General features: G+C 38.5%; 1 protein-coding gene across 1 annotated transcript in view; it reads left to right on the top strand.

Annotated features, from left to right (window-relative positions):
• The window catches only part of CUBN (cubilin), a 299720-nt gene that overhangs the window by 252744 nt on the left and 21125 nt on the right, over nt 1–25851 (top strand). The window contains exons 58-59 of the mRNA XM_001377343.4: nt 1716–1845; nt 3432–3649. Of these exons, the coding sequence (XP_001377380.2) occupies nt 1716–1845; nt 3432–3649 (348 nt within the window). The remainder of the gene's footprint in view (nt 1–1715; nt 1846–3431; nt 3650–25851) is intronic.

The following is a 25851-nucleotide window of genomic DNA, read 5'->3' on the forward strand; positions in this document are numbered from 1 at the left end:
GCAGCCATGACTGATCTGTTTCTAGTTTCCTTACAAGTTAGTAAGATGTTCCAAATAAGACAGAGAGTAGGAACTCGGTATCAAAACATATATTATATTATATTATATTATATTATATTATATTATATTATATTATATTATATTACGTTACGTTACGTTACGTTACGTTACGTTACGTTACGTTACGTTACGTTACGTTACGTTACGTTACGTTACGTTACGTTACGTTACGTTACGTTATGTTATATTATATTACATTATGTTATATTATATTATATTATATTATATTATATTACATTATGTTATATTATATTACATTATGTTATATTATATTACATTACATTTTGTTATATTATATTGTATTATATTATGTTACGTTACGTTACATTGTGTTGTGTTGTATTACATTACATTATATTACATTACATTACATTATATTATATTATATTATATTATTATATTATATTATGTTATGTTATATTACCTTATATGTCATATTATATTACATTACATTGCATTGCATTATATTATACTATATTGTAGTATAGTATAGTATGTTACATCATGTTTTATCATGTTATGTTATATTACATTATATTACATTCCATTATATTTTCTTATGTTAATTATATTATAGTATATTATAGTGAGGAGCATATTCTAAAAATTTCTATTTGTACACAGTACATGTTTTCACTAGAACTAAATCCATGGAATATCAAGGTATGAAATATAGCAATGATTCTTTACTATATTCATGTCAAATATTTTGCCTGTTTAAAAAAATTGCAAGTGTTTGAAGACACAGTAATCCAAACTCATACACATCCATTATCAGGGTTGGTAATCTTATTCAGACCAACCTCTCACTTCAAGGTTTACAAAGCACATTTCAAATAATATCTCATTCTATTCTCACAATATCCCAGGGAGGTAGGTTCTATTATTATCCCCTAGTGTAGGTCAGGAAATTGAGGCAGACAGAGGTTAAATGACTTGCTCAGGCTCATAAAGGTTCTAAGAAGGATACAAGGAGAAATAAAACATAGACCTTTGGGGGAGTTTACTGTCTAGTAAGAATCAAGAGCCAGTCTAGAAGCATTTATCTAGCCCTACTATTATGCACAGTGTTAGGCTCTTGGAAAACAAATACAAGCAAAAAGAAAAACAGCCCCTGCCCTGGAGAATGTTGCATTCCAAAGGGAGAAGACTTCCTATTAAAGGGAGCTGGAGGGACAGTGAGAAAGAAAGTGTGATGGAGAGAGCCCTGTGGAGAGTAAGGAGTGGAATCTGAGGGGGAAATGAAGACATGATTGGTCCAAGTCTCCTCCTAAAATGGCTCAAGTCTCTTCCATCAGAAGAGAGGCTGCAGGGCCAGAGGTTACCTCTAATGTGAGGAGTGAGCATCCCGCGTGGAGAGCTTTCTATGGGTAGACATAGTCCTGTGGAGAGTGAAGAGTAGAGGGGAGAATAAGAAAGTTTACTCACTTCCTCACCTCTTGTCCTATTCCCTTCCCCTCTTCTCCCATTGGGAAGAAAGCCAAAAGAAGGATGTGGACCAATATGGCAGAAACAGTGAAGACGTATCAGAACTTATAGTATTCAGAACAACAATTATATTTCTGGAATAAAACAAAAATCAGTGTTGTCTCAATTTTCTCATATTGTGAACAAAATCAGTTGTTCTTAGTTTATTCTCTTTTCCTCTTTTACAGCATGTGGTGGCAGGTTCAACTCCTCCTTTAACATCATCAGAAGCCCTGGTTATCCACAATCAAACTACCCCAACAATATGGACTGCTCTTATCTCATCACTGTTAGAAACGATAAAGTAATAGAACTCAAGTATGTAAATATCTTCCTTTAGAAAATAATTTTAAAAATAATATTTTAATGTTACTCTGTTTCCAGGAGGGGAAAAAAAAAGTATTTCATCAAAATTTCAGAGGGTAAAACAGAGCTGTGTCTGAAGACGAGGATAAAGTATAATATGAACCTTGAATTAGATCTCTAAATCTATGAAATGGGTCTTTATTATGGATTCATTTGAGGGTTCTCTACTATTAACTCAGACTGAATACTAATAAGACCTTGAAAAATAGCCATCCTTCTAGTTCAAAAAGGTTCTTCTAATTTCTAAAATGACAGCTTGTCATATTTGCTTCCATAATAATAAGTGAGCAGCCCTGTGTGAGACATCATCTGCCATTGACTCAAGATCCCATTCAAATGTTACTTTATCAGGTTTTTTCCACAATCTTGGTTTCTTCAGAATTTCCCTTTCCTTTAATATTTTGCCATGAATTAAGTAAAAACACAAGTGATCTGTTTTTCTAAATGTACAAAGTACAGGAATAGCCATTCATTGAGCCATACAATCAGCCATCAATTGGATCATTCCTTAATGGATCAGATGTAGAGATCATGTGGAGGGTCATAGATTTAGCACTGGAAGACCCCATAGAAGCCATCTAGACTAACCCCTTATCTCCAGGATGAGGAAAGTGAGAGTGCTGGTGTTTAGTGATTTGTGTAGGCTCACAAGAGGTAAGGAACATTGACTGGATCCAGATTCTCAGATTCCAAGTCCCATGGTCTTTCCATTGCATCAGGCTCCACAGAGAAAAAGGACCTTAAACTGGGCTTTGAAGGATAAAGGCAAAAGAAGAAAAGGAAAATATTTCAGGCAAAGGGAACAGTATGAACAAAGACATGGCAGAAGGTAAGGGCAGCTGGGTGGCTCAGTGGATAAAGAGCCAGACCTAGAGACAGGAGGTCTTAGGTTCAAATGTAACCCCAGATGCTTCTTAACTGTGTGACCCTGGGAAAGTCGCTTAACTCCCCTTGCCTAGCCCTTGCCACTTCTCTGTTTGGGAACTGATATTTAATGTTGCTTCTAAGACAGAAGTTGAGGGTTTAATAAACAAACACACAAAGGCATGGGGATAGGAGACCACAGTAAGTATTTGGTTACAGAGAGTAAACCAAGTCTGAAAAGGTAGGATAATTCTAAACTGTGGAGGGCCTTAAATGCCAAATGAAGGCTATGGCTAATCATTTATGCAGGACAGTGTTACTATGACCACTGTAACACCCACCATCTTGCATGTGCCACAAAATTCTAAAGGTCAGTGCCATTCACTGGGTGCCAAGAGATTCTGTGCCACTGCCTAATGAGTAGAGTGAAAGTCAGGAAGTTTTGCAGAGCTGGAGAGCAATACCCCCCACACCGTCATTTTGGATGTCTGCCTCTAGAGCTCCCGATGTTTTATGGGTACCAGGGAAACCCCAAGGCTCTCTAGCTCTTCAGCTCCACTCTTGCTGTCAGGTATCCATCACCAGACCCTCATTTTTATAGGAACTCACTGTATAGGCTTGTGCAGGACCTTTGCCACACACCTCACCATGAAAACTAACTTTGGTTTTGACAGGTTCAGTGATTTCACTGTGGCTCTGTCCACCTTCTGTTCCCAAGACTACTTCGCTGTGTACGATGGCCCAAATACCAGTGCTCCCCTTCTTGGCAAATTCTGTGGCTCGCAGCTTCCACCAAATATCAAAAGCACCGATAACAGCCTGCTCCTGGTGTTCAAGACGGACGTCTTTGAAACAGCGAAAGGCTGGAAGTTGTCTTTCAGAGAGACTTTGGGTAAGAAGACTTGCTATCCAGATTCATTCTCCGTGTCTGTTTATGTCTTTCTACTCATCTTTCTTTGCTTTTGAAAAAAATTGAATGCAGTTATTATCTATTGAGGCTCTGAGGGAAGAAAAAAAAAACAAAAGCAGCAAAAAATGTTTATCAAGTGTCTACGATGTGCCAAGCATTATGTTAAACACTGGGAATACAAGATAAAAAATAGCCCCTGCCCTCAAGGAGCTCACATTCTAGTGGGAGAAGCAACCCACAAACAACTATGTACATACAAGATATATACCAGAAGAAAAACAAATTTATGTGAATTTTCTTCAATAATTCATTGGAGTTGTGCATATATTAGATCTATCTAATAATGATATTCATTATTATTAGATAATATAATAGAGTGTGTGTCACTCTATTATATTGAAGAAGTTCCTCCATCATTCTGATGAAATAATATAACTTTGGCCAACATATGATCCCCATAATTTTTTTTCATGAGAATAATAAACTTTTAAGGACTTGGAAAGTTTAAACAAGGTAAAAGACTCTACTAGGATATGATAAAGCACAATAAGCATTTATCAAGTTCCTACTATATTAATACAAAGCAAATGTAAATGAGATGGATTGGGACAGCCACTAATCAGATCAGGGAATTGAAGTTAGAACAGGTTTTTAAAGCAATGATAATATATATTACATATATAATATGATATGATATGATAATGTAATAGCATATGGGCCATTATCAGTTAATATATCATAAATATTACATCTAATCTATCACATGTGATATAATATATATTAGAACTATCTAATATATCATTATTATTATTATATTACATATGATATGATATAACATATAATAATTATATCAATTATATCAATTTCATTCTTTCATTATATATCATCATTATAATATAATATGAATATGGTCCATTTTTAGTTATTATATCATATATATTACATCAGATATGTCACATATCTGTTATATTATATATTAGATCTATCTAATAATGATATCATTATTATTAGATAATAGAATAGAGGGTATCTCACTCTATTATATTGAAAGAAGTTCCTTAATTGACCTGATGAAATAATACAACTCTGACCATTGATGAGATGCTCGAGATGTGAAATGAGGGCTGAATTAGCCATGCCCCTTGAGCCTAGGTTAAACAGAACATCCCTATTCTGAGATGGTCAATTTTGAAAGTCCTTTGGGAAAAGAGCATGCTCAAAAGGAAGTATGGAGCTCTTAAGGACCTGCTGCTCCCCTTTTCCTTTGTTCCTTTCTTAGAGAACCATGGGGAAGGGAGAGTCAGTGACTATCTCTGTCTCCTTTTCACTTTGTAGAAACTTTGTGGAAGATAAATTCAAAAAGGGAGAAACTCAAGGCAGCTGATCAATTATGAGCCTATTGTTTAAAAGGAGAATTATTTTCTTAAACTCAGTTTTCTCTGTAGAGAATTTAAGAGGGTAGAGAGGGGAAAGAGGAAAAGAGAGAGCATAGATCTTGCTACTGAGGAAATGGCAGGATTTCAAGGGAGAGGAAGGAGGAAGACTTTCTCTTTAACTTGAAACTAGATTTGGTGAGTTCAGTGGAAAAACCAAGACATAAATCCCAGTGAGCACAACAGAAAAACAGATACTAAGTCCTGGAAGTACCTCAAATTCAATTTGTCCAAAATGGAATTCATTTCCCTTCAAGTTTCTTCCCCTCCAAATCCATCCCCCTCTTACAAACTTCCCTGTGCTTATTGATGACGCTGCCATCTTTCCAGGGAATCAGGTTTAAAATGTCAAGGTCATTTTAATTTTTTATTCGCCTTCACTCCATACATCCAATAAGTTGCCCAAGTTTTGTTAATTTTATTTCCCATTATTCCACCTTCCATATCCATTCTTTCATCACTACCCCCCTAGTTTAGACTCTTATCATGTCTCGCTTGGATCATTGTAGTAGACTCCCAATTGGCATACTTCCCTGGAGACTCCCCATTCTCTAAAGAGTTCCCTAAGGCACAAATCTTATCATGACATTTCTCTACTTAATAAACTCTTGGGATGTACCACAACCTCTAGAGACAAAGGCAAAATCCTCTTTAGGCATCAAAACCTTTCACAATCTGACTCTAAACTGTATATGCAATTTTATTATGTATATATATGTATATATATTCATCTCCTTACACTGTTTTGTTCTACCAAAAGGACCTTCTCACTCTTCTTCACACACACAACCCTCCATTTCCCATCTCTTCTCTTTTTCACATGTTATTCCCCTTTCCTAGAATTTGCCTTTATTAGAGTCCCTGTTTTCTTTCAAAGCTCAGTTCAAGTGCTACTTTCTCAATGTGCCCTTTCTTGACACCCCCTTTAGTTACTGGTGCCTCCCCAAAATATTAACTTTGATTTACTAGAGACATGCATTTTATATACATATATATTATATTATATATGATATATGTATATATAATATATATGTGGTCTCTCTTTATAGAACATAAACTCCTTGAAGGCAGAGATGATTTTATTTTTGTCTTTGATCTCTTATCTAGTGCACTGAATCAGCTTAATAAAAATGTTTCTTGCTTGATTCCTTTGAAACCAATCAGCCTCAGCTTTCCTTCATTTCCTTTTCTTCTGGCTTGTGTTCAAATGATCACTGAGATGTTTGGAGCAGCCACTGCCAATGATTGCAGTTTGCACAATATTTCATAAGTTACCCAGAGTTTCCCAGCTTCATTAAGCCGTCATTTTCTGATTTACCATGAAGACATTCTCAGGTTTTACTGAGATTGTTCAGAAGGAAAAATCTTGCACTCACAGAGACATTGTTAAAGGCTGAGTCATCGAACCGCCACAGTCAATTACTGTTTTCCATTGGTCACAGTCAGAGCCAAAGCTCCAAGGATAAGAACTAAAAGTGGAATTTCATGATTTGCCAGCATTGTGTTCCCACCATGTCTCACAACTTTGGCTTTTAACTTCTTTTCACTTGAATTAATGGCCTCTAGCGTGGTTTAAAAGTACGTTTTGTGCAATATTTCTCTCTTAAGTTTTAATCAAATAATTGTTCATCTTTATAGTTTCCCATCTTACTTTTTTCCGTAATGAAAAAAAAAAACCCAACTTATCTCGAGTTTTTGTTTTTTTATAACACTGATAAGACGATTTACCACACACTGCACACACCAGGCTTCTAAACTAATTTCCCCTATAACATTAGGACTAGATTTACTTCTAGAATTTATAGTCTTTCGGCTTTAGGTCTGGCTAAGGGAATCCGATTTGGCTAATAGGATTCGCAGGCTTTCACCTCTATGTCATCCATTTAAAACTGTCTTCCTCTCAGAATGATTGAAAGCTGCTCTGTGTGACAGCTGCTCAATTCTTAGGCTAAGAGCACTGACTGCCGCCGCTGGCAGATTTTAGTTTCTGGGATTTTCCATCCAGATCTGGAGGAAAAAAGATAGCTTTACTCTAGTGAATAATTTATATGAAAAAGATGAGAGATATGAATTATTTTCTGTGGCATTTCCATGCTTTTGGTTTTATCTACATTTTACCCCAATAGATTGAATGTTCAAACAAATTTCTCCTTTACAGAAGCATATTCTGTATTAGGAATATGGACTGGGTCCTTCATTTTGTGGGTATAAGGAACCTTCCTGGGAAGGGGACCCCCCCCCCATCAGTGTCCATTGGCCTCTCCACTACATCTTTTAATCTTAGAGAATGTGACTTAAAGACCTGTTGCTGTTCCATCATTTTCAGTCATATCCAACTCTGTCAATCCACCCCTGTGGTTTTCTTGGCAAAGAGACTGAAGTGATTTGCCATTTCCTTCTCCAAATCATTTTACAGATGAGGAAACTGAGGCAAACAGGGTTAGGAGACTTGCCCAGGGCCACACAGCTAGCAGGTGTTTGAAGCCACATTTGAACTCAGGTTTTTCTGACTCTAGGCAAAATTTACCATCCACTCCTGTGCCACTCAGCTGCCCTAAAGCTCCAAGGGTGTTACTAAACCAGAAAATTGGGGGGACACTATTAAAATATAGTCTCCATGTATTTTAGCAAGCTTTGATATTATTTCTCATACTATCAAAGAGATTGAGTTCAGAACTGATGGAAATGCCAGATTCAAAGAATAAATGCCTAATGGTTCAAGGGCACCTTGGCAAGAGTTCTCCATGGATCTGTGTTTGGTCTTCTGCTGGTTAACATTTTTATCAATGTTTTGGATCAAAAGCAAAGATCATTAAATGATGGAATCAGGGGAGGGCTAGATAGCACTGTATGACAATTAATTTTTCACCCTGCCCCAAGAACTTTTATTCATTAAGTTTATTATTAGTTAAAATATTTTTCTAATTTAAATTTTTTAATATAATCAAGTTTACAAACAGGGAAAGAATTAATGACAGGGTAGCATTTATGGCCTCCATCCTGAGCCCAATGGGAAAAATCTAAACTGGGGGTACCATTCTCTCCTTTGTAGTTAAATGTATTTACTCCAGTGAGAGATCCCAAGTTCTCTTTATTTCTCAGAGTGGGTCACCTATCCTTTAGCTCTACCTTTCATTGTCCAGGGGATAGAGTATTATAGATTTGTCCAATCCAAATAGCTCTCTAAGACTCCAACTATAGGGAAACCTTTAGCTCTTTCTTTGTATTGTCTTGTTAGACTGACCTGGAAAGTTCTGATAAAAATCCAAGCTATTGGATTGATGCTACGTCCATGACTAGCATATACCGAGAGAAGCCCTACTTATTTGAATTGGCTGTATTTCAGAGATTCTGAATCTCATAAAACTTGGCCTAATATCTGCAAAAGGAAAGAAATGTTCTTTGTTGCATATGGCACTAATTTTTAGGGTAGAATTCCAAATTAGGACCTGTGACTAGACAAAATGAGCAGTAACAGATCATTTCTAAAGTCCTGATTCTTTGAGTCTCTCACTGTAATTTGGCAGAGATCTTTCTATAGAATAAAAGGTTTGGTTTTGGAAAATGGAAAATGGTACCTTTTGGTCTTTGTCTACCTGGTGCCTATTAGAGATTTTTGAACAATCCCCAATATGGGAAGTTTCTAGTGATGGTACTTATTCCCTTTAGGTTGGCAGGAGCAACCCTTCCATGGTTTAGAAGATAAATCCTAGAGGACTGCTTGAGTCCTCTTGGACTTTTTTTTATTTTGCTTGAAATGATCTCTTCAAGGCTACATAGCTAGTGTTAGAGTTGGGATTTGGAATCAGAACCCAGAACTACAAAACTGTAATTCAGATTTTATACAGAGTAAGCACTTGTATGCTTGTTAAATTGAAGAGTTGTGAAGTGAATTGAAAATTGAGTAAAATGAACTCCATATGTTGCAATTGATCATATGCTGCCAGTTATTACTGGTGTGGATTTAAATTCTGAGGCCCTGAGCAAAACTTCTTTCCTTTACCTTTTGTTAATTGTAAAATAAATAGATCTCTCAGAAAATGGAGTTCTGCCTATTTGTATAATATTTAAACTATGGATGGAAATAAAAAGAAAAAACAGAGGCAACTATCAGGGATTGTTTCCTTATTATGGGTCCAACTTGCTTGACCTCCATTTTGTTTTCCATTTCTTACCAGAGCCATCTGAATAATTGACACCAAGGGGTTAAGTAACTGATCTTCATTAAAGAGCCTCACTTTCCTTGTCTGTACATTTTTTTTAAGTTGGTCTAAAGCTGGACTTCCAAAGGTTCAACCCAGATCCAGATTTCTGGAGCTATCATAAATTCAAGTCAACAATTCAATGTTGTAAGCATTTACTAAGTATCTGCTTACAGTACAAAGCACTGTGCTAGGCCCTGGGGAGGGAGTAGGGGACAAAAACAAAGCAGGCCTTTTTGGTTCTACTGGGACTTTACATTATAAGGAAATAGGATCTTACCATGAAAAGAGCACCTGATTTGGAGTTAGATTATTTGAATTTAGATCTCAATTTTTCATCTTATTGCCTGCATCAATGAACCTTTTCAGGCCTTAGTTTCTTCATTTATAAAATAAATGTGTTTTATTAAATGACCCCCTAAAGATCTCTTCCAGATTGGAATCTATGGTTCCATATCATGTGGCAGAGACAGCTAGATGGTGCAAGGGATAGAGCTCTTGGCCTGGAGTAATGAGGACCTCAGTTCAAGTTTGGCCAAAGACATTCACTAGCCATGTGAACCTGGACAAGTCATTTAATCATTGCCTGCTTTGGTTTCCTCAAGTATAAAATGAGGATAACAGTACTGACCTCCCAGGGTAACTTGTTATGAGTAGAAAATGAGATACTATTTGCTGTGTGCCCATCACACAGTTAATGCTTAAATCCTTCCATCCTTTCCTCCCTTCCTCTCTCCATCCTTTGCGCCATTCTTTCCTTCCTATCTTATAATTCAATGCATGTAGATAAATACAAAATATATACAAATAAGTACAAAATAATTCCCAGGAGATAAACAGAGAACCCTTAAGTTAATGGCATTTACTAAATGTCTGTTATGCACCAGTATCTGTATCCTGGAGATTTTAATGGGGGGTGGGGGGCTTGAAAGATGAAGGGACCAGAGAGCCGCTGGTTTCAGGACTGAGTTCTGTGTAGCACCTTCCTTTTTTTTCCCACTAAGCTGTCCAGACCAGAGGGTAAGTCTATCCCTCACAGCCTTCTTCTTTGGATGAATTAAAAATCCCCTCTCCTATTACATAGACTTTGAGACAGTTCTGTTGTCATTCAAAATTACCTAATTTCTTTCCTTGAAAGGAAGGGAGAGAGGCTAGAGGGAAAACAGGGAGATCCCTGCTAACTATTTCCTGTGGCGACTTTTGATGGTGGGATCAAAACCTGTCTTCAAGGAATATAGCTTTGAGTTCCCCTAAGGGAAATAAATTGTAGTCCAAGTTGTCCTCAGTTTAGGGCAAGAAACTTTCATTCCGCTCAGCCAGGCAAAAAGGGTTTGAGAAGAGTGTCTCTCTCATCCAGCCTTTTCCCAGAGTCTTGGATAAGAAGACTGACCAGAAAATCCCTCTCTGGCCAACAGTTTTCCTTTTGAATCTTCATGAACTCTCCCACCTTCCCCCCCCCCCAAGTTCTGAATGTTCCATTTGCCCCTCCAGAAACATCTTTCTTCCACTTGCAGGTTTCCCTTGTTTGGGGCAAATTCCTTATTCACAAGATGCAATGAAGAGAGGATGGAGAGAGAGCATTTACTAGTATCCAAGGAACAGTCCTTGTCTAGGAGAGCAGAGCCTGAATAGAACCTTGACAGGTGCAAGAGGGATTCCTAGAGATAAAAGGGAATAGGGAGAGTATTCCAGGAATCATAGGCAGGCATGAGAGTGGGAGGTAGATTATTAGGATGGAGGAATCAGGTTGCAGAAGACAATTTGATTTTAAATGTCAACCAGAGGGGGGCGGGGGAGATAGACAGACAGAGACAAAGAGGGAAAGAGACAGACAGACAGACAGAGAGAAAGGGAGAGAGAGAGAGAGAGAGAAAGAGAGAGAGAGAGAGAGAGAGAGAGAGAGAGAGAGAGAGAGAGAGAGAGAGAGAGAGAGAGAGAGAGAGAAAGAGAGAGAGACCCAAGAGGCAAGAGTGAACCAGTCTCTGAAGCCTCTTAAGGAAGGGAACACTATTGTCAAACATGCATGTGAAGAATATCAAGTTTATGGAACACAGATCTGTGGTAAAGATTAGCAACAAGGTGGCCAATTAATTAGAAGATAAGAGGTGATAAAGTCCTGAACGGGAGTGACACCCATGTGAACAGAGTGCAGAGAATACTGAATCAGGCATAAAATGTAAGCACTACCTTCTTAAACAACAAAACTTCAGTGGTTTCTTATGATCTGGAAGTATCTGTTTTCATTGGAGAAATCAGATTCCTCCCTCTAGTGCCTTATATGTAAAGGAATGCTTCAGTCCTAGGCTTCTTCATGCTTGTTCCTCGGTTGGTGTTTTTTATTTGTGACACATTTTGACCAGAGAAACCCCCAAGCTCCTCCCCTAACGATGGCTTTGTGTTGAAGTGCTGTATTGTCAGTAAAGGGCACACCAATCATCCTGGGCTTTTAAAGCTCCCAGGGCTAGGATTAGATTGGGGACTTAGAATAATCCCACTTACTGTCCAGGACCACAGTCATTTCATTTATTCAATAATCATGATTTCGTCTTTTAGCCCCTCAAGTCTGTCTGAGTTGTGGAGAGGGTTCTTGGCCTCAGGCCAGCTGGTTAGGAAATACTGAGCTCAACAGCAACCCCTGCAGGGTCCCCTCAGGAAGAAGCCTCCCCCTGCCTCCCTGAGGGCACACAGCCATGCCAGGAGGGAAAAGGCAATCTCAGTAAACAGGAACTCACTTGGTCCTACTGTGGGGATATGTTGGAAGTATGTATGACTCAAAGCTCCCTTTGAACAAGTTTAGGTTTTTATGTCTCTATCTGGTTTCCTCCACCTGCTTTCAAGAGTATGAGTCAAATGGCATTAAGTTTGCTCCATGCAGGCTTTGTGCTGAAGGAGAGAGATCCCAGTGAGGAGTCTAGTGCCCAGGCACCTTGAGAACAAGATGAAGTGAGCCTGTCTCCCAGAGGAGGGAACGTGCCCAAATGGAAATTTTATTCCTTTGTTTCCCTATGGTGTCTTGGAAGAAAGTGGTTCAGGTGCCACTTTGCTGTTCTCTAAAATATGCCTTAGGAATTTCTCTCCTTTCTGATTTGCAGAAGTGTCAGTGGGAAGAGAGAGAGAGACAGAGACAGAGACAGAGACAGACAGAGACAGAGGAAGAGGGAGAGGGAAGGGGGGAGACAGAGACAGAGAGACAGAGAGAGACAGACAGACAGACAGAGACAGACAGACAGAGAGAGACAGAGACAGAGAGACAGAGACAGAGAGGGAGAGGGAGAGGGAAAGGGGGAGACAGAGACAGAGAGACAGAGACAGACAGACAGACAGACAGACAGAATATTCCTATTCCACAGTGGTTATCCAAGTGATACAAACATCCTGTGGAACAGCACTGGACTCAAGAAATGTGTTAAATCCCCTCCAAAAAAAATCATTCTTAATATGTGCAATGTTGTCAGTCAGTCATTGTTAGTTATATCTAATTCTTCGTGACCCCATTTGAGCTTTTCTTGTAAAAGATTTTGGAGTCGTTTTGCCATTTCCTTTTCCAGTTTATTTTGTAGATGAGGAAACTGGGGCAACTAGAGGTAAGTGACTTGCCTAGAGTCCCATAGTAAGTGAGGATGAGTCTTCCTGACTCCATGTGCAGCGTTCTATTCACTGTACAGCCTACCTTACTCAGTTAATGTTCCTAATGCCCCTACCTAAAATGCTGCCTCATATGAAAGGGCATAATGTAAAGTAAGTCTGAAAAAATAGGTGAAGTGGATGGAATGCCCCCAAATTAAGAAGCAGAACCATCCTAACTTGCTTCCTGGGAGTATCTCAAACTGAATCTTATTCTCATCTTTTCCTCTATAATATTTGATATTGCTGATCACCTTCCCCTCCTGGATATCTTCTCTTTGTGAGGCTTTCAGAACACACTGTCTTGTAGTTTTTTTCCCTACCTTTATGATTGCTCCTTTTCAAGTCTCTTGCTGGATCTTCATCCAGGTCATGCCTAGTGACTCCTGGGGCTCTGTGCTGGGTCCTTTTTCACTTGGTGATCTCATCAATTCTCTTGAGTCCAGTGATCATCTCTATCCTACACCCCATTGTACTTTATATTAAAGCCTAGTCTCTCTCCTGAGCTTACCACCAAATGTTAGATATTTTAAAATGGACATCTCATAAATATTTCTAACCCAGTATAGCCAAAATAGAACTCATGACCTTGCTGCCCTCCTCCACCGTACTTCTCTCTTTTGAAATTTCCCATTTCTGTCAAGGATATACCCAACCTCCCAGTAACTTGGGTTTGCAGCCTTGATTTTTCACTCCATATAGCCAATCTTTTGCCAATTCTTGTCATCATTTCCTTCTTCATAGCATCATATGTGTATGTATATACGTACACACACACACACACACACATATATATATATATATATAAATTATATATGGAGATCTCTAGAGAGAGTTAGATATATGGATATATAGAGATCTCTATTTAAAACTGTCTTCTTTCTAGCTACCTGTCTGTATGTCTGTCCATTCATTCATCTACCTACCCACCTGTCTATCATCTCTGTCTCTGTCTGTCTGTCTGTCTGTCTGTCTGTCTCTCTCTCTCTCTCTCTCTCTCTCTCTTCCCCTTCATTTTAGTTCAGATTTTCATCTTCTCTGATCTATAATTTTGCAAGAACATTCTGGTTGAGGGTCGTGCCTTCAGTCTATCCCTATTCTAAGCCACCCTCTACACAGCTACCAAAGCCAGACAGTTAGGCAATGATTATCTATTAAGCACCAAGCCCTATGCCAAGCCCCGAGGATACAAAAAGAGGCAAAAGGGTGTCCCTGCCCTCAAAGAACTCACAATCTAATGAGAGGAAAGTGATTTTCCTATGACATGTGTCATTTCTCTCTCCATTAATGTTTTATTATTTCTAGAATCAATTCTAAATTCTCTGATTGGCATTAAAGGTTCTTTTCAACCTGAATCCATTTTATCTTTTCAGTTTTCTCACCCATGACACCCCTTCATATATTCTACACCCCACCACACTGGCCTGTTGGTTGTTCTTATCACACAATGTTCTACCTCTCATTCCTCCGCCTTTGTTTGGTATGCCTAGAATGTTTTCTCGGTGTTTTCTCTTCCCATCTCCATCTCCAAGAATTTTGGACTCACTTGAAGCCCTAACTTGGACACCCCCTTCCACAGAAGGCCTTTTCTAGTCCCTCTGCTCCTTCTGCTTCCCCTCTTACTGTTATCTTCTATCTATGCATTTAGAAGAGTATTTGTATATGTGTGTATAAGTACATATGCATGTATATATGTATACACAAAGCTCTGTAGTCCTGCTGTCTCCCCAGGAGAGAGTAAGCTTCTGGAATAACAGAACTGTTTTTGCTTTTGTATCCTCAGGCCTTAGCACAGTGCCTGATTAATCAATTCTGGTTGATTTCTTAGTTGATGGACAGAAATGAAGGTAAAAGAGGATGCATTCCAGAGATGGAGGGACAGCCTGAGGGCATGCGCATAGGGGCAAGGCAGGCAGTCAATCCAAAAAGGTGGATTGATGAGATTGGGAATCTAATCTAAGTGGAAAGTAGAGTTTGTGAAGGAGAATTGTATACATTAGGAAGGTAGGTTGCAGCCAGATTGTAAATGAACCTAAAATGCCAGAGATAACTGAGAGTCCCTAAAGAAGTTTAGAAGAGGGGAACATGATCAGACCTTGGCTTGTGTGGGGGTGGGATAGATTGATAAGGAAAAAAAAAAGAAATAAATAACTTCAGAGGATTTATGAGATATTATACTAGTTCAGGAGGGTCTAGACTAGGTTAAAGACCACAGTGGCAGAGAAGGGGACAGATTTAAGAGAAATTGTGGAGGTTTCATTCTCATACTCAAACACGATGATAATGAATTATTTTTTACAATTAAACTTCTACCATGTACAAAACATCATGCTGGATCCTGGCATCTGGAAGGCAAAATGGGACAATCTCTGACTTCAAATACTGCCCAGTGCACAGGGGATGAAGCCATTTTTGTAGCATATTTTCTCTCCAGACTGCTGGGGAGTGGAACAAGTTTTGGAGGCTCCCCTCGGTGGAGTCATTGACCTTCCCAACTTGCTTTCTCAACAGCTGACTTGTAGAAAGGATGGGCCGGGGAGGGGCAGGAATGAAATTGAAAGAGAAGTCAAGAAAAACATGGGACAGGAAGATGGAGAAGGACAGAAGAGATGGGTTGGAGAAGTGTCATGGTTAGAAAACTGGGACCAGGGAATGAAGTGCCTGGGGTGGAATTGGGCTTTCCATTATTTCCTAGTGGGAGACTTGAACCTCCAGGGAAAACAACAGGGACAGTAGCCCTGCCCCAACTTCAGAATCCCCAAAGGTAAGACCAGAGTAAGGCTGTAAAGCTCTGATGGAGACGCTGACCTTCCTGCCTCCTGCAGTAGAAGCTCTGGAAACCAACTAGCGGTGGGCACCAAGGTAAAAGCGGGTTAAGTCCGTCAGCTACTTCTGAAATAACTCTATTTAGCAATAATGAGGTTATTACCCTGCAGCTATGAGGTAATGCTATTATTCTGTTCATTTACTGTGGTCGCTGCCTCTTCCCAGGGCTGCCAGGGAGGTGAGCTGAAACCCAAACTCAATTGTAGAGAACTAAACCAAGTTGATTTCCGTCCTTTTAAAGCTCTTTCACTTTCACTGCTGATTAGGCTTCCCTGGGGGGATTCGTGCCAAAGACAAGGGTTATCTGAAGTTCATCCTTTGTGGATTTTAGTGAAAGGGGCCTTGCAGAGGCCAGGAGCAGGGGCCCAGAAACCAAAGGAACCTTGGGAAAACAGGTTTGGCCGAAGGAAGTTTAATAGCACAGATCAAGAAGTGGACTTTTATTAAAATACGTACATGGATCATACAGTATTACACATAATATTGTACATATATACAACCACAGCAGAGGGTCTGTGCCAACCAGAACTAACTTACCATCCTTGAACTTAAACTATAGGATATGAGAAACCAGGGAAAGTAACAAAATGGCTAATCAAAGGTTTAAGTTTCAGAAAATATTGCTTTACAAAAATATTCCTTCTATAAAAAATCTCATTTTTATACTTGCAAAGGTGAACCAGAGAACGGAGGCAATAGGAAAGAAGGAAGGAAGAGAGAGGGAAAAGGAATGGATGGATGGATGGATGGATGGATGGATGGATGGATGGGTGGATGGAGAGAGGGAAGGAAGGAGCCCAAGCCCCTGGTATCTGCATTCACTTGATATCTTCTCAATAAATAAATAAGTGTTGAGAAATCAGGTGGGGAAGGTCATACTCCATATATATTCCCAATAAGAGCTAGCTTGGATAATGTGTCTTATTGTCCCAATTCCTCATTTCATTTTCATCATGATAACTTCATTCTGATGTCGCATATTACAGGACCATAAAAATAAAACACATTTGGCCAAGGGTGAAAAGTTAAATGAATTGGTTATTCTAAATCAGTACATTATTACAGCCATAAAGCTGTCCTGTTTTGTTATTGTAATGCATAAAAAGTGGGGAGCCTTCAACACCCTTAAGAGATCATTTCACCTGAAAGCTCCTGATGGTTGTCATTTCCGTGCTACTGACCCACCTGGGAAGTATTTTTGTCAACTCACCTTGACTTGATTATTCATCAATGAAAACACCAGAAAACAAAAAAGGAATTCTTTACATCTTCATGTTTAAAAGCCAGATCATGTCCCTCTTAATTAGGCTGTATGTCTTTACTGCTATTGTCAATATATAGATGCTTCTCTCTAGTTTCATCTCATCTTCCCTGGTCTGTTGCTTTCAGTCTAATCGAATCAGTTTTCTGATGTCAGGATTTTATTGATTCTTAAATAGCCTCCCTCTTAATGACCTATCTTCATTACTATAGCAGTGATTTCATATTACCTTCTCCTCTTGCCCACTCCCAGTTGTTGGTTTATAGAAAAATACTGCTACTGGGGTGTAAGTCTCTACGTACCAGCAAGATTTCAAATTTCTTACCTTTATTTTAAGCTGTATTTGACATAGCAACACACCAGAACAATGACAGCACTTGGACCACCCCTGGATACTTGCTGTACTGGGACTTAACTAATAATATCCTCATTTTTATAGATGTGGAAGCTAACATACAAGGTGATTCTGTGATTCATCTCAAGTGATCAAATGAATCTGAAGGAAACTAGGAAAAGAATCCACATCTAAATAACCATACCAGACAGTAATTATAGTAAAACAAAACAAAAACTACTTTTATCATTTTAAATAATCACATTATTAGTTGAAATTAGTTTGTAGTTCATGCATTTCATTTCAATTTTTATCTCAAATAATGTTAAATGAATACAGTAGTAGATTAATACTAAATCTTCTCTATGCAGATTGTATCTCCTAATCCCATGTTTTTAAATGCATTTTTAAAGAAGTTTTGGGTTTTGAAAAACTTCACTATTCTTAACATTTAGTAAATTCAATTTCCCAGATTTCTAATACACAGCTGGCACTTAATAAATGCTTATGGACTGATTGAGAGAACTTATATCAATAAGTTCACAGATCCAGCAAGTTCAGGAGTCATAGTTTTCCTACCTAAACTCAACATCTCTTCTTTCAAGACTTTCCTCTGGGCTCCCTCAGGATCTTTGATGGCCATGTTTTCTTTTAAGGAGACTTTCTTTCAAAAAAGGCCAAAGATTTCTCTTATGGAATCTTGAGATTTGGAAAAGTTTGGAAATCATTGCTGTGGAAAATATTGTTCTCCTCCCCCTCTTCCATACACACCCAGAGCAGAATTTTCCTCAAATGTTTCCACTCATCCCATCTGCATCCTGTAGGAGCATCTGACTCAGCGTTTGTTGAATATATTTTAAAAAATGCAAAAAAGTATGGATGAAATATGGAGTGATCCTTACCCTTCCAATACAGTGGGGACCTTCAAGAACGTTATGCTTTCTTAGCTGAAGGTCTATGATGTATACCATTCTCCCCCTCATACGGGCCAAAGAAGTGGTATTTGGGCCAATGAAGTAGCTCTGTGGATGGAGAGCCAGGCGTCCTGACTTCAAATCTGGCCTCAGATACTGCTTACCTGTGTCACTCTGGGTGAGTTACTTAACCCCAATTGTGCACACCCTTTCTATTCTTCTGCCTTGGAACCAATATTTAGTAATGATTCTAAGGCAGAAGGAAAGGGTTTAAAAAAAAAAAGAAAGAAAGGAGTTGCATTTATTTGCTTCCCTCCTCTCTAATCAGAAAGCAAAGGAAAAGAACCAAGTTTTCTAATCCAACAAAAACATCATATTCTAATTATCCTCCCAGGGAATTCGTCCTGCAGGTGGAGAGAAAGCACCATAAAGACACAAATTCTAATAGCTGATACTCTTTATTGCTGAAATAAAATCCAAGGGATTAGCCAAAATCCCTAATTAATAATATAATACAAATCTGATAAACACTGCTATAAACAGGGCTTTGGAGAGTGAAGGGGAAGGATATGTACAGGAAGTAAACTAAATCATAAGAGCAGTAAGGGAGAGAAGGTAAAGTGGACGGCTGCCAGAATGAAATATGCATATATGTATATATGTATAACTATTTCATGCATTTCAGCTATTTCATTCATTCTGATATATATGAGAAAACTTATATCTGAGAACATTTTATATATATCAATTTATATTATACATAATATAAATATATAAACATTTAAAGATGTAAATATTTTACATAGAAGAATATTTTAATATAAATTTATATAACATATAAATATAAATTATATATATAAAATGTTCTCTCTGCATGAGCCATTAAGTAGGTGTCATTACAGGAAAGGTGGGGAGCCAAATTACCCTCTGCCTATGGAGCATTTGAAAACACTCCAGGAGAGAGAAAGATAGGAAGGAAATTTTCTTTGCTTCTCTGCAGGCCACATGGCTCTGTAACCACACCCAAAGCAGTTTAAACCAGTCCAAGAAGGTTTACAACCTGGCAGGGCTTTTTGCTGACACATCCTGCATCACAGAAGGGCCTTGGTAGGGAATTCAAAGGCTGAATTCTGTTAGTTAATCCTGGGAAAGCAGCCTTCAGCCCTATTCCTATGCTTTCCCCCTTCAGGTGAGATGCACCCTTTAGGGGACTTGTCTCCACACCTGAATTACTTTGCATTTCCTTTGTAGGTATCTATTTAGTTAGGTACTGTTGTCTTTCCCTTGTAGAATGTATAAAATTTCTTGTTAACTGTGAAATGCAATATCGATGTAAAGTAAGAATTCGTAACCCTCTGTGTGATGAACTCTTTTAGAAGTCTGATGGAGTTTTTGGATCCTTTTTCAGAATGATCATTAAAAATTTATAATGGAAAAAAAGTGCTAAATTTCTAAAGATAAAATTTTTCTCTATCCGAGTTCACAGACCCCCTTGGAATCTTTCCATAGACCACTTGGGAGTCTGTGGAAGCCCTGATGTGAAGGTTTATTTCATGAATGTAAGAACTGTGCCTTATTTCATCTTCATACTCCCATTTCCTAGCACAGTGCTTTGCATGTAGTGCTTGCAAAAACACTGAATTGAATTAATTATTATAGCCATTATTCAGAGCTCAATTGAGGAAGTAATTCTGCACTGGCTCCCTGTGATCTGAATCTATCTCACTTTCCAGCTCCCCAAACTCAATTTTCCCCTTTAGTCTTAGTTCAAATTCCCAGCATCCTAAGCAAACTTTTTTTTTTTTATAAATCCCAGTCAACTCAAACTAAAATTCTTCTCCCTCTTTAACTGTTTTTTTTTTCATCTTTTCCCCCTTCTTTCAGTTCCATAGGCATGGTTTCCTTTAATTCTGGGCTAAATGGGTTTCCTGTTGCCCCCAAGGTGTTGAGAATCATCCAATGTCAATTACACATAGAATAAAAAGGGGAACGAGAGAGTGAGTCATGTGGGACAGAACCAAGGGATATTTTCCCTAAGAGTCCACACTTCATTGTGATGACTGAGATATAGATATATATGTATCTGTATCTCAGTCATCATATATATATATATATATATATGGTGCTGTGAGATTTACAAAAAAGGACTAAGAAATTACCTTTTCCCTTGCCTTTCATGACTTTGCTCTCTTCCTGCCAAGCAGGCAGGAATCCTCTATATTTTCTGCTGGGTCATCATCCAGCCCAGCTCTTCTATATGTATATATTGTCTCCTCTAGTAGACTCTTTTTTTTTTCTTTGTATTCTTAATAGATCTGCTTAAACACTTTTTATTTATTTATTTATTTATTGACCATTTAACACATTTACCCTTTAAACCATTTAAAAAATGTTCACTATGTTTACCACACTGGTTCTCAAAAAGTGATCTGGGGACACACTGGGTATCCTCAAGAACTTCTTAGTTGTCCTTGATATCAAACCTTTTTTTGGAATAATTCATTGTTGTTGTTCAGTCATTCAGTTGTGTCCGATTCTTTGTGACCCCATTGGCCATAGTACTCCAGGTCCTTCTGTCCTCCACTATTTCTCAACATCTGTCCAAGTTCATATTTGTCGTTTCATAACATCATCTATTCCTCTTATCCGTTGCCATTCCCATTTCCTTTTGTGTTCAATCTTTCTCAGCATCAGGCTCTTTTCCATTATTATGTGGCCAAAGTAGTTAAATTTCAGGCGATTGAAGTGAATAATAGTAAGCATTGACTTGCTTGATCTCCTTACTGTCCAAGGGACTCTCAAAAGTCTTCTCCAGCACTACAATTCAAAAGCACCCATTCTATGGTGCTCCATTTTCCTAATAAGCCAAGTCTTGCAGCTATATGTTGCTAATGGAAAAACTATAGCTTGGCCCCTACAGGCTTTTTGCCAGCGAGGTGATGTTTCTGATTTTAGTCTGCTGTCCAGATTTGCTGTAGCTCAATTCCTAATGCGGTAAATTGATAGATATAATCCACATGGAGAAGAGCTCTTTGGGAGTTCCTCAATAATTTTAAGAGTTGTAAAGAGTCCTGAGGTGAAAAGATTTGAGACCTTCGACTCTTCTTCACTCAACATTAATACCTCATTTACCACAACAACCTTGGAAGGTTCAGATAGTGCAAGCGCTTTCCATGAAGTTAGTAGGTTTAAATCTCAGTTATTTACCTGTAGACATTTAGCCGTGATTGTGAGTTAGGATCAGAATCTTCCTGACACAAAGTCCAGTTTTTGTCACAATGCTGCCTCTAACTCAGTATATTTGAAAGCATAAATTAACCACAATACAAATATAATAAATATTATGTAATAAATAAATTATGTATGCCATATGGGAAATAAGTGATATAATAAATAAATAAATTTTATATAATAATAATTGGGGAAAGTATGAGATTGAATCCCAGCTCTGCCCCTTAATACCTTGGGAACTTTGGAGAAATGATGTAACCTCTCCAGGCCCCAGTTCCTCATGGAAGACTTCTCTAAGCTTCTTTAAAGGCATGCCCCCTCCATACAAAACTTGGGGGGATTATTTACTTCCAACATCTGTTCATGTTGTTGATTTGTTCATTATATTCATGTATAACCCTATTAATGATTATGAACCGTATTCCTATGCCTCTTGCATCCAGTTAGTGACAGTATAGTTGATGTCCCATAAATAGGAAAGGGGAGATGGAGCTTTTCAGCCACTTGGAGAGGGAGCTCCCTTGGCTGCTTCTAGATAGTTCCTCAGACTGACAGGCATATGTCTGGCCAGGACGAAGGGAGACTACTGAAAGTGAAAGCTTATTCCCCTTTGCACACAGGAGTAAGATTTGTTAGACTTCTTCTGTTCTCTGCAGGGAAAATGGAGTCCAATTTAATTCTATAGAAACTTCCCACTTTGGTGTTCTCAATGAAATCCTTGCATTGCAGATTTAGGTCAGAGCTAATGGATGCAAATATGTCATTTCTCCTTATCTTAAAACCTTGCCCCTGTTTACAAAAATCTAAGCTGCTTTAGATTTTCTTAATCAAAATATAGGAAAAGGACTCCATGCATGCAACATTCACTTAACAATAGGAGAAAAATGTGCCTTTGACTATTTCCTGTGTTAACAATTTACCCCTTTCTAATGTGCTATCTTCCTGCTCTCTAGTCCCAAGGAAGTCATCAGTTATTTGACCATTTGTCAGGATAGTCACTGAGTCACAAAAGCACAGGTTCTAGCCATCAGGAAGACCTGGAAGCCCGAAAGCCAGTTGGATTTGTGCCTAATGCATTAGACATTGGTTTTGGACCAAGATAGCTAAATTTCAGTGCTGGTCATTAGGAATGATGAATGTAAGACAGTAATTATGTGCAGTAGCAAGTGGCCCTCCTGGAGGGCAGTTCTATTCTTAAAAATCCACTACAAGAATGAAATCAATTATAGCTACAAAGGCATCCTGTAGCTGCCAACAGAGGTAGGAGGAAAGTCAGTCCTATTCCATTTAGTTTGACTCACTTAGCCCTTTTCCTGAGAAGACCTCATAGATACCTGGGAATACAGTGATGAAAAGATGTCCCAATCCTTGTCCTCAAAGGGTTTATAATCCTTGGGGGGAGCTGAATAAAACTTGAGTATAAATATGTGACAAAATGTAAACTATGTTAAAGCCAAAGCAGATCTCCAGATAATTACTCTTTGAGAGACAGAGACAGAGAGAGAAGACAGAGAGAGGGAAAGAGAGAGAGGAAGAGAGACAGAGACAGAGACAGAGAAAGAGAGAGAAGGGAAGAGAGACAGACAGACAGACATTCAGAGAGAGAGAGGGGGGAAGAGAAAGAGGGGGAGAGAGAAGGAGAGACAGACAGAGACAAAGAGAGTGGAAGAGAGAGGGGGGAGAGAGGGAGGGGGTAGAGAGAGAAAAAGAGAGAAGGAGAGAGGAGAGAGAGACAAAGAGAGAGAAAGAGAGAGAGGGGAGAGAGAGAAAAAAGAGAGACAGAGAGAGAAAGAGAGACAGAGAGAGAGAGAGAGAGAGAGAGAGAGAGAGAGAGAGAGAGAGAGAGAGAGAGAGAGAGGTGGAAAGGAAAACTAAATCATGAGACAGAGACCATGAGATCACTTTTGAGCTTTAGAGATCAGACAAGTCTTCATGGAGATCCCCTCCAAGATGGGTGATATGAAGGGAGCAGGTTCCACCCATGGGGGGAAGGTGTCCACATATACATGGGAGCATGAGGGAGCCCCCAACAGTCCAGTTTGCCTGGAAGGTGGGGCGTGCGAAGGGGAAGTGTGTGAACTAAGGCGAGGACTAGCTAGTGGAACATCCTCACTGGCAGCCCTTGGAGGTTGTATTTTATCCTGCAGGAAATAAGAAGGCAGCCAAGGGGGTTAAACAATAGGAAAATAGAATCTTTGTAAATGGCTCTTCTTTGAGTGCGACTGGCCATTCATTTACTTTGATGTTAACCAAAAACTAGAGGCTTCATTTTGGCAGCACTGTGATAGAGAAAGCCTTTGCCTCTGTAAAGATTACACTGTGATGCTCAGGTCGCACACTCCAAAGAAAGCATAGTCTGTGTGTATCATACAGTGTCAGAGTCAATGAGAAACATCCTTGTGAAGGGCCCTTGCTATACTGGCATTTATTATTATTATACTGTATAAAGAATAAAATGAAAATTCTGTGCTTGCCCTCAGCTTTCTATTCATCATGTGGCCCTTGCTATAAGCTATTCTGTCTGCTGGGATTTGGGTGCGATCATGTATTGGTATTACCAGAGCATATTGGGTTACTGTTGGAGTAAAGCTTCTAGAAATATTCATTTGTGCTCAGTTCAGCAGCGCACATACTAGAAATATCCACGTGGCATCAGCCAATTGATGCAAATGGTGTCTTTTCCTGTTATTTTTTTAATCATCTGCTTCAGTGGATATAATGAAAACAATCTAGTGACTTGAAGTCAGGAAAGTCCTATTTAGAAAACTCTTACCTTTCTGTCTTAGCATCACTTCTAAGCCAGTAACTTCACAGAGGTCTGCCAAACAGGATGAAGTGACTTATCCAGGGACATACAGCTAGGACATGTCTGAGGTCAAATTTGAATCCAGAACCTCCTGACCCCAAGCCTGGTCCTCTGTCCACAGTGCAATTTAGCTGCCTCTTCAATTATTTAATAATCTTTATCATTTGATTTCTCAAAGCCTCATTTTCTTCATCTGGAACATGGCACCAGAAATCTTTGTTTTACCTACCTAACTGGCTTATCATAAAGACCAAGTCAATTCCTTGTCATTTCAGATTATTATATAATCAGTTATTATTATTGCTGTTGTTATTGCTGATATTAATTATAAATTAGACCTGTCTGAATTACATAGTAGGACTTAAATGAGTAAGGATCTCAGCATTTACAAATCAGATATCTTGTATTTTCCCCCAGAGTATTTCAGCTATTTACATTGAGATTATAGAATAATAAATATCCTTTTAAATAGCACAGTAAGATATGATACCTTTAAAATAGGAGAAAGACATCATTTAACTAATGCCACATGGGCATTTAGGTCTTACTCCTATTAGAAAAATCACAGGAAGCTTTACTACGAGGAAGAATTATTGGAGCAAAACTATATAGTCAATATAATGCACTAATAATACCTTTATTAAGGCATACTCCGGAGTGTAAGCATTAGGAAGATCGTTGTCATGTTCCATTTTGAAAAAGACAAAGCACTGGAAGTATCTATGTGTATCGATATCTATATCTCCATATGCACATGCATAAACATGTATGTATATGTATGTGTGTCTACATATACATGCATCTATGTATATATTTTATATATAGTTTTGTCAGATATAATTCTATATATTAAGGCTTCATAACTTAAAATCTTTTGTAACACCCTGTATGTGAAATCCTAAATCTTGGGCTGCTTTCATTGGCTCAGAGCATCTCTTTTAAATGGGTCCATTGTCCATGCAAGGGAGGGAGGGGTTCAGTGCTATGTCGCTGCTTGAACCCTCCAAATGGTAAGGAATCGAAAGAAGCATCGAAAGCCAAGTAGATCTTTATCGCTGACTATCAGAGGAGGTACAACATATCCCAACACGTTAACATCCATTCTACAAAAGTGACTCATTTCTGAAGACAACTTGTCGAAATCGATTACCGCTGAGGGAATGACATTTCTCTGAATACCTCCAGTTTTCTTTTTCTTTTTTTTCCTGCTCTTGCATGATATAAATGTTTTTACTTTTTAGGGAGTATTTCCCATGCCTGGATCATTCTTATTCCTGATTGTCATTGGAAAACATATATTTGAAAATAAAGTGATTGGTTTGTCATTACGCAGAGCTGAATCAGGTGGCTTAATGGATGGAGAGCCAGGTCCAGAGATGGGAGGTCCTGGGTTCAAATGTGGATGCAGACACTTCTTAGCAAGTCACTAAACTCCTATTGCCTAGCCTTTCCTGCTCTTCTGTCTTGGAACCAATATAGTATTGATTCTAAGAAAGAAGTTAAAGGTTTAAAAAAAAAAAAGGCCATTGAAGGTCCATGTTTTTCATGTCGAT

This window comes from Monodelphis domestica, chromosome 5 (genome assembly GCF_027887165.1).
Source record: "Monodelphis domestica isolate mMonDom1 chromosome 5, mMonDom1.pri, whole genome shotgun sequence".
Classification (NCBI taxonomy): Eukaryota; Metazoa; Chordata; class Mammalia; order Didelphimorphia; family Didelphidae; genus Monodelphis; species Monodelphis domestica.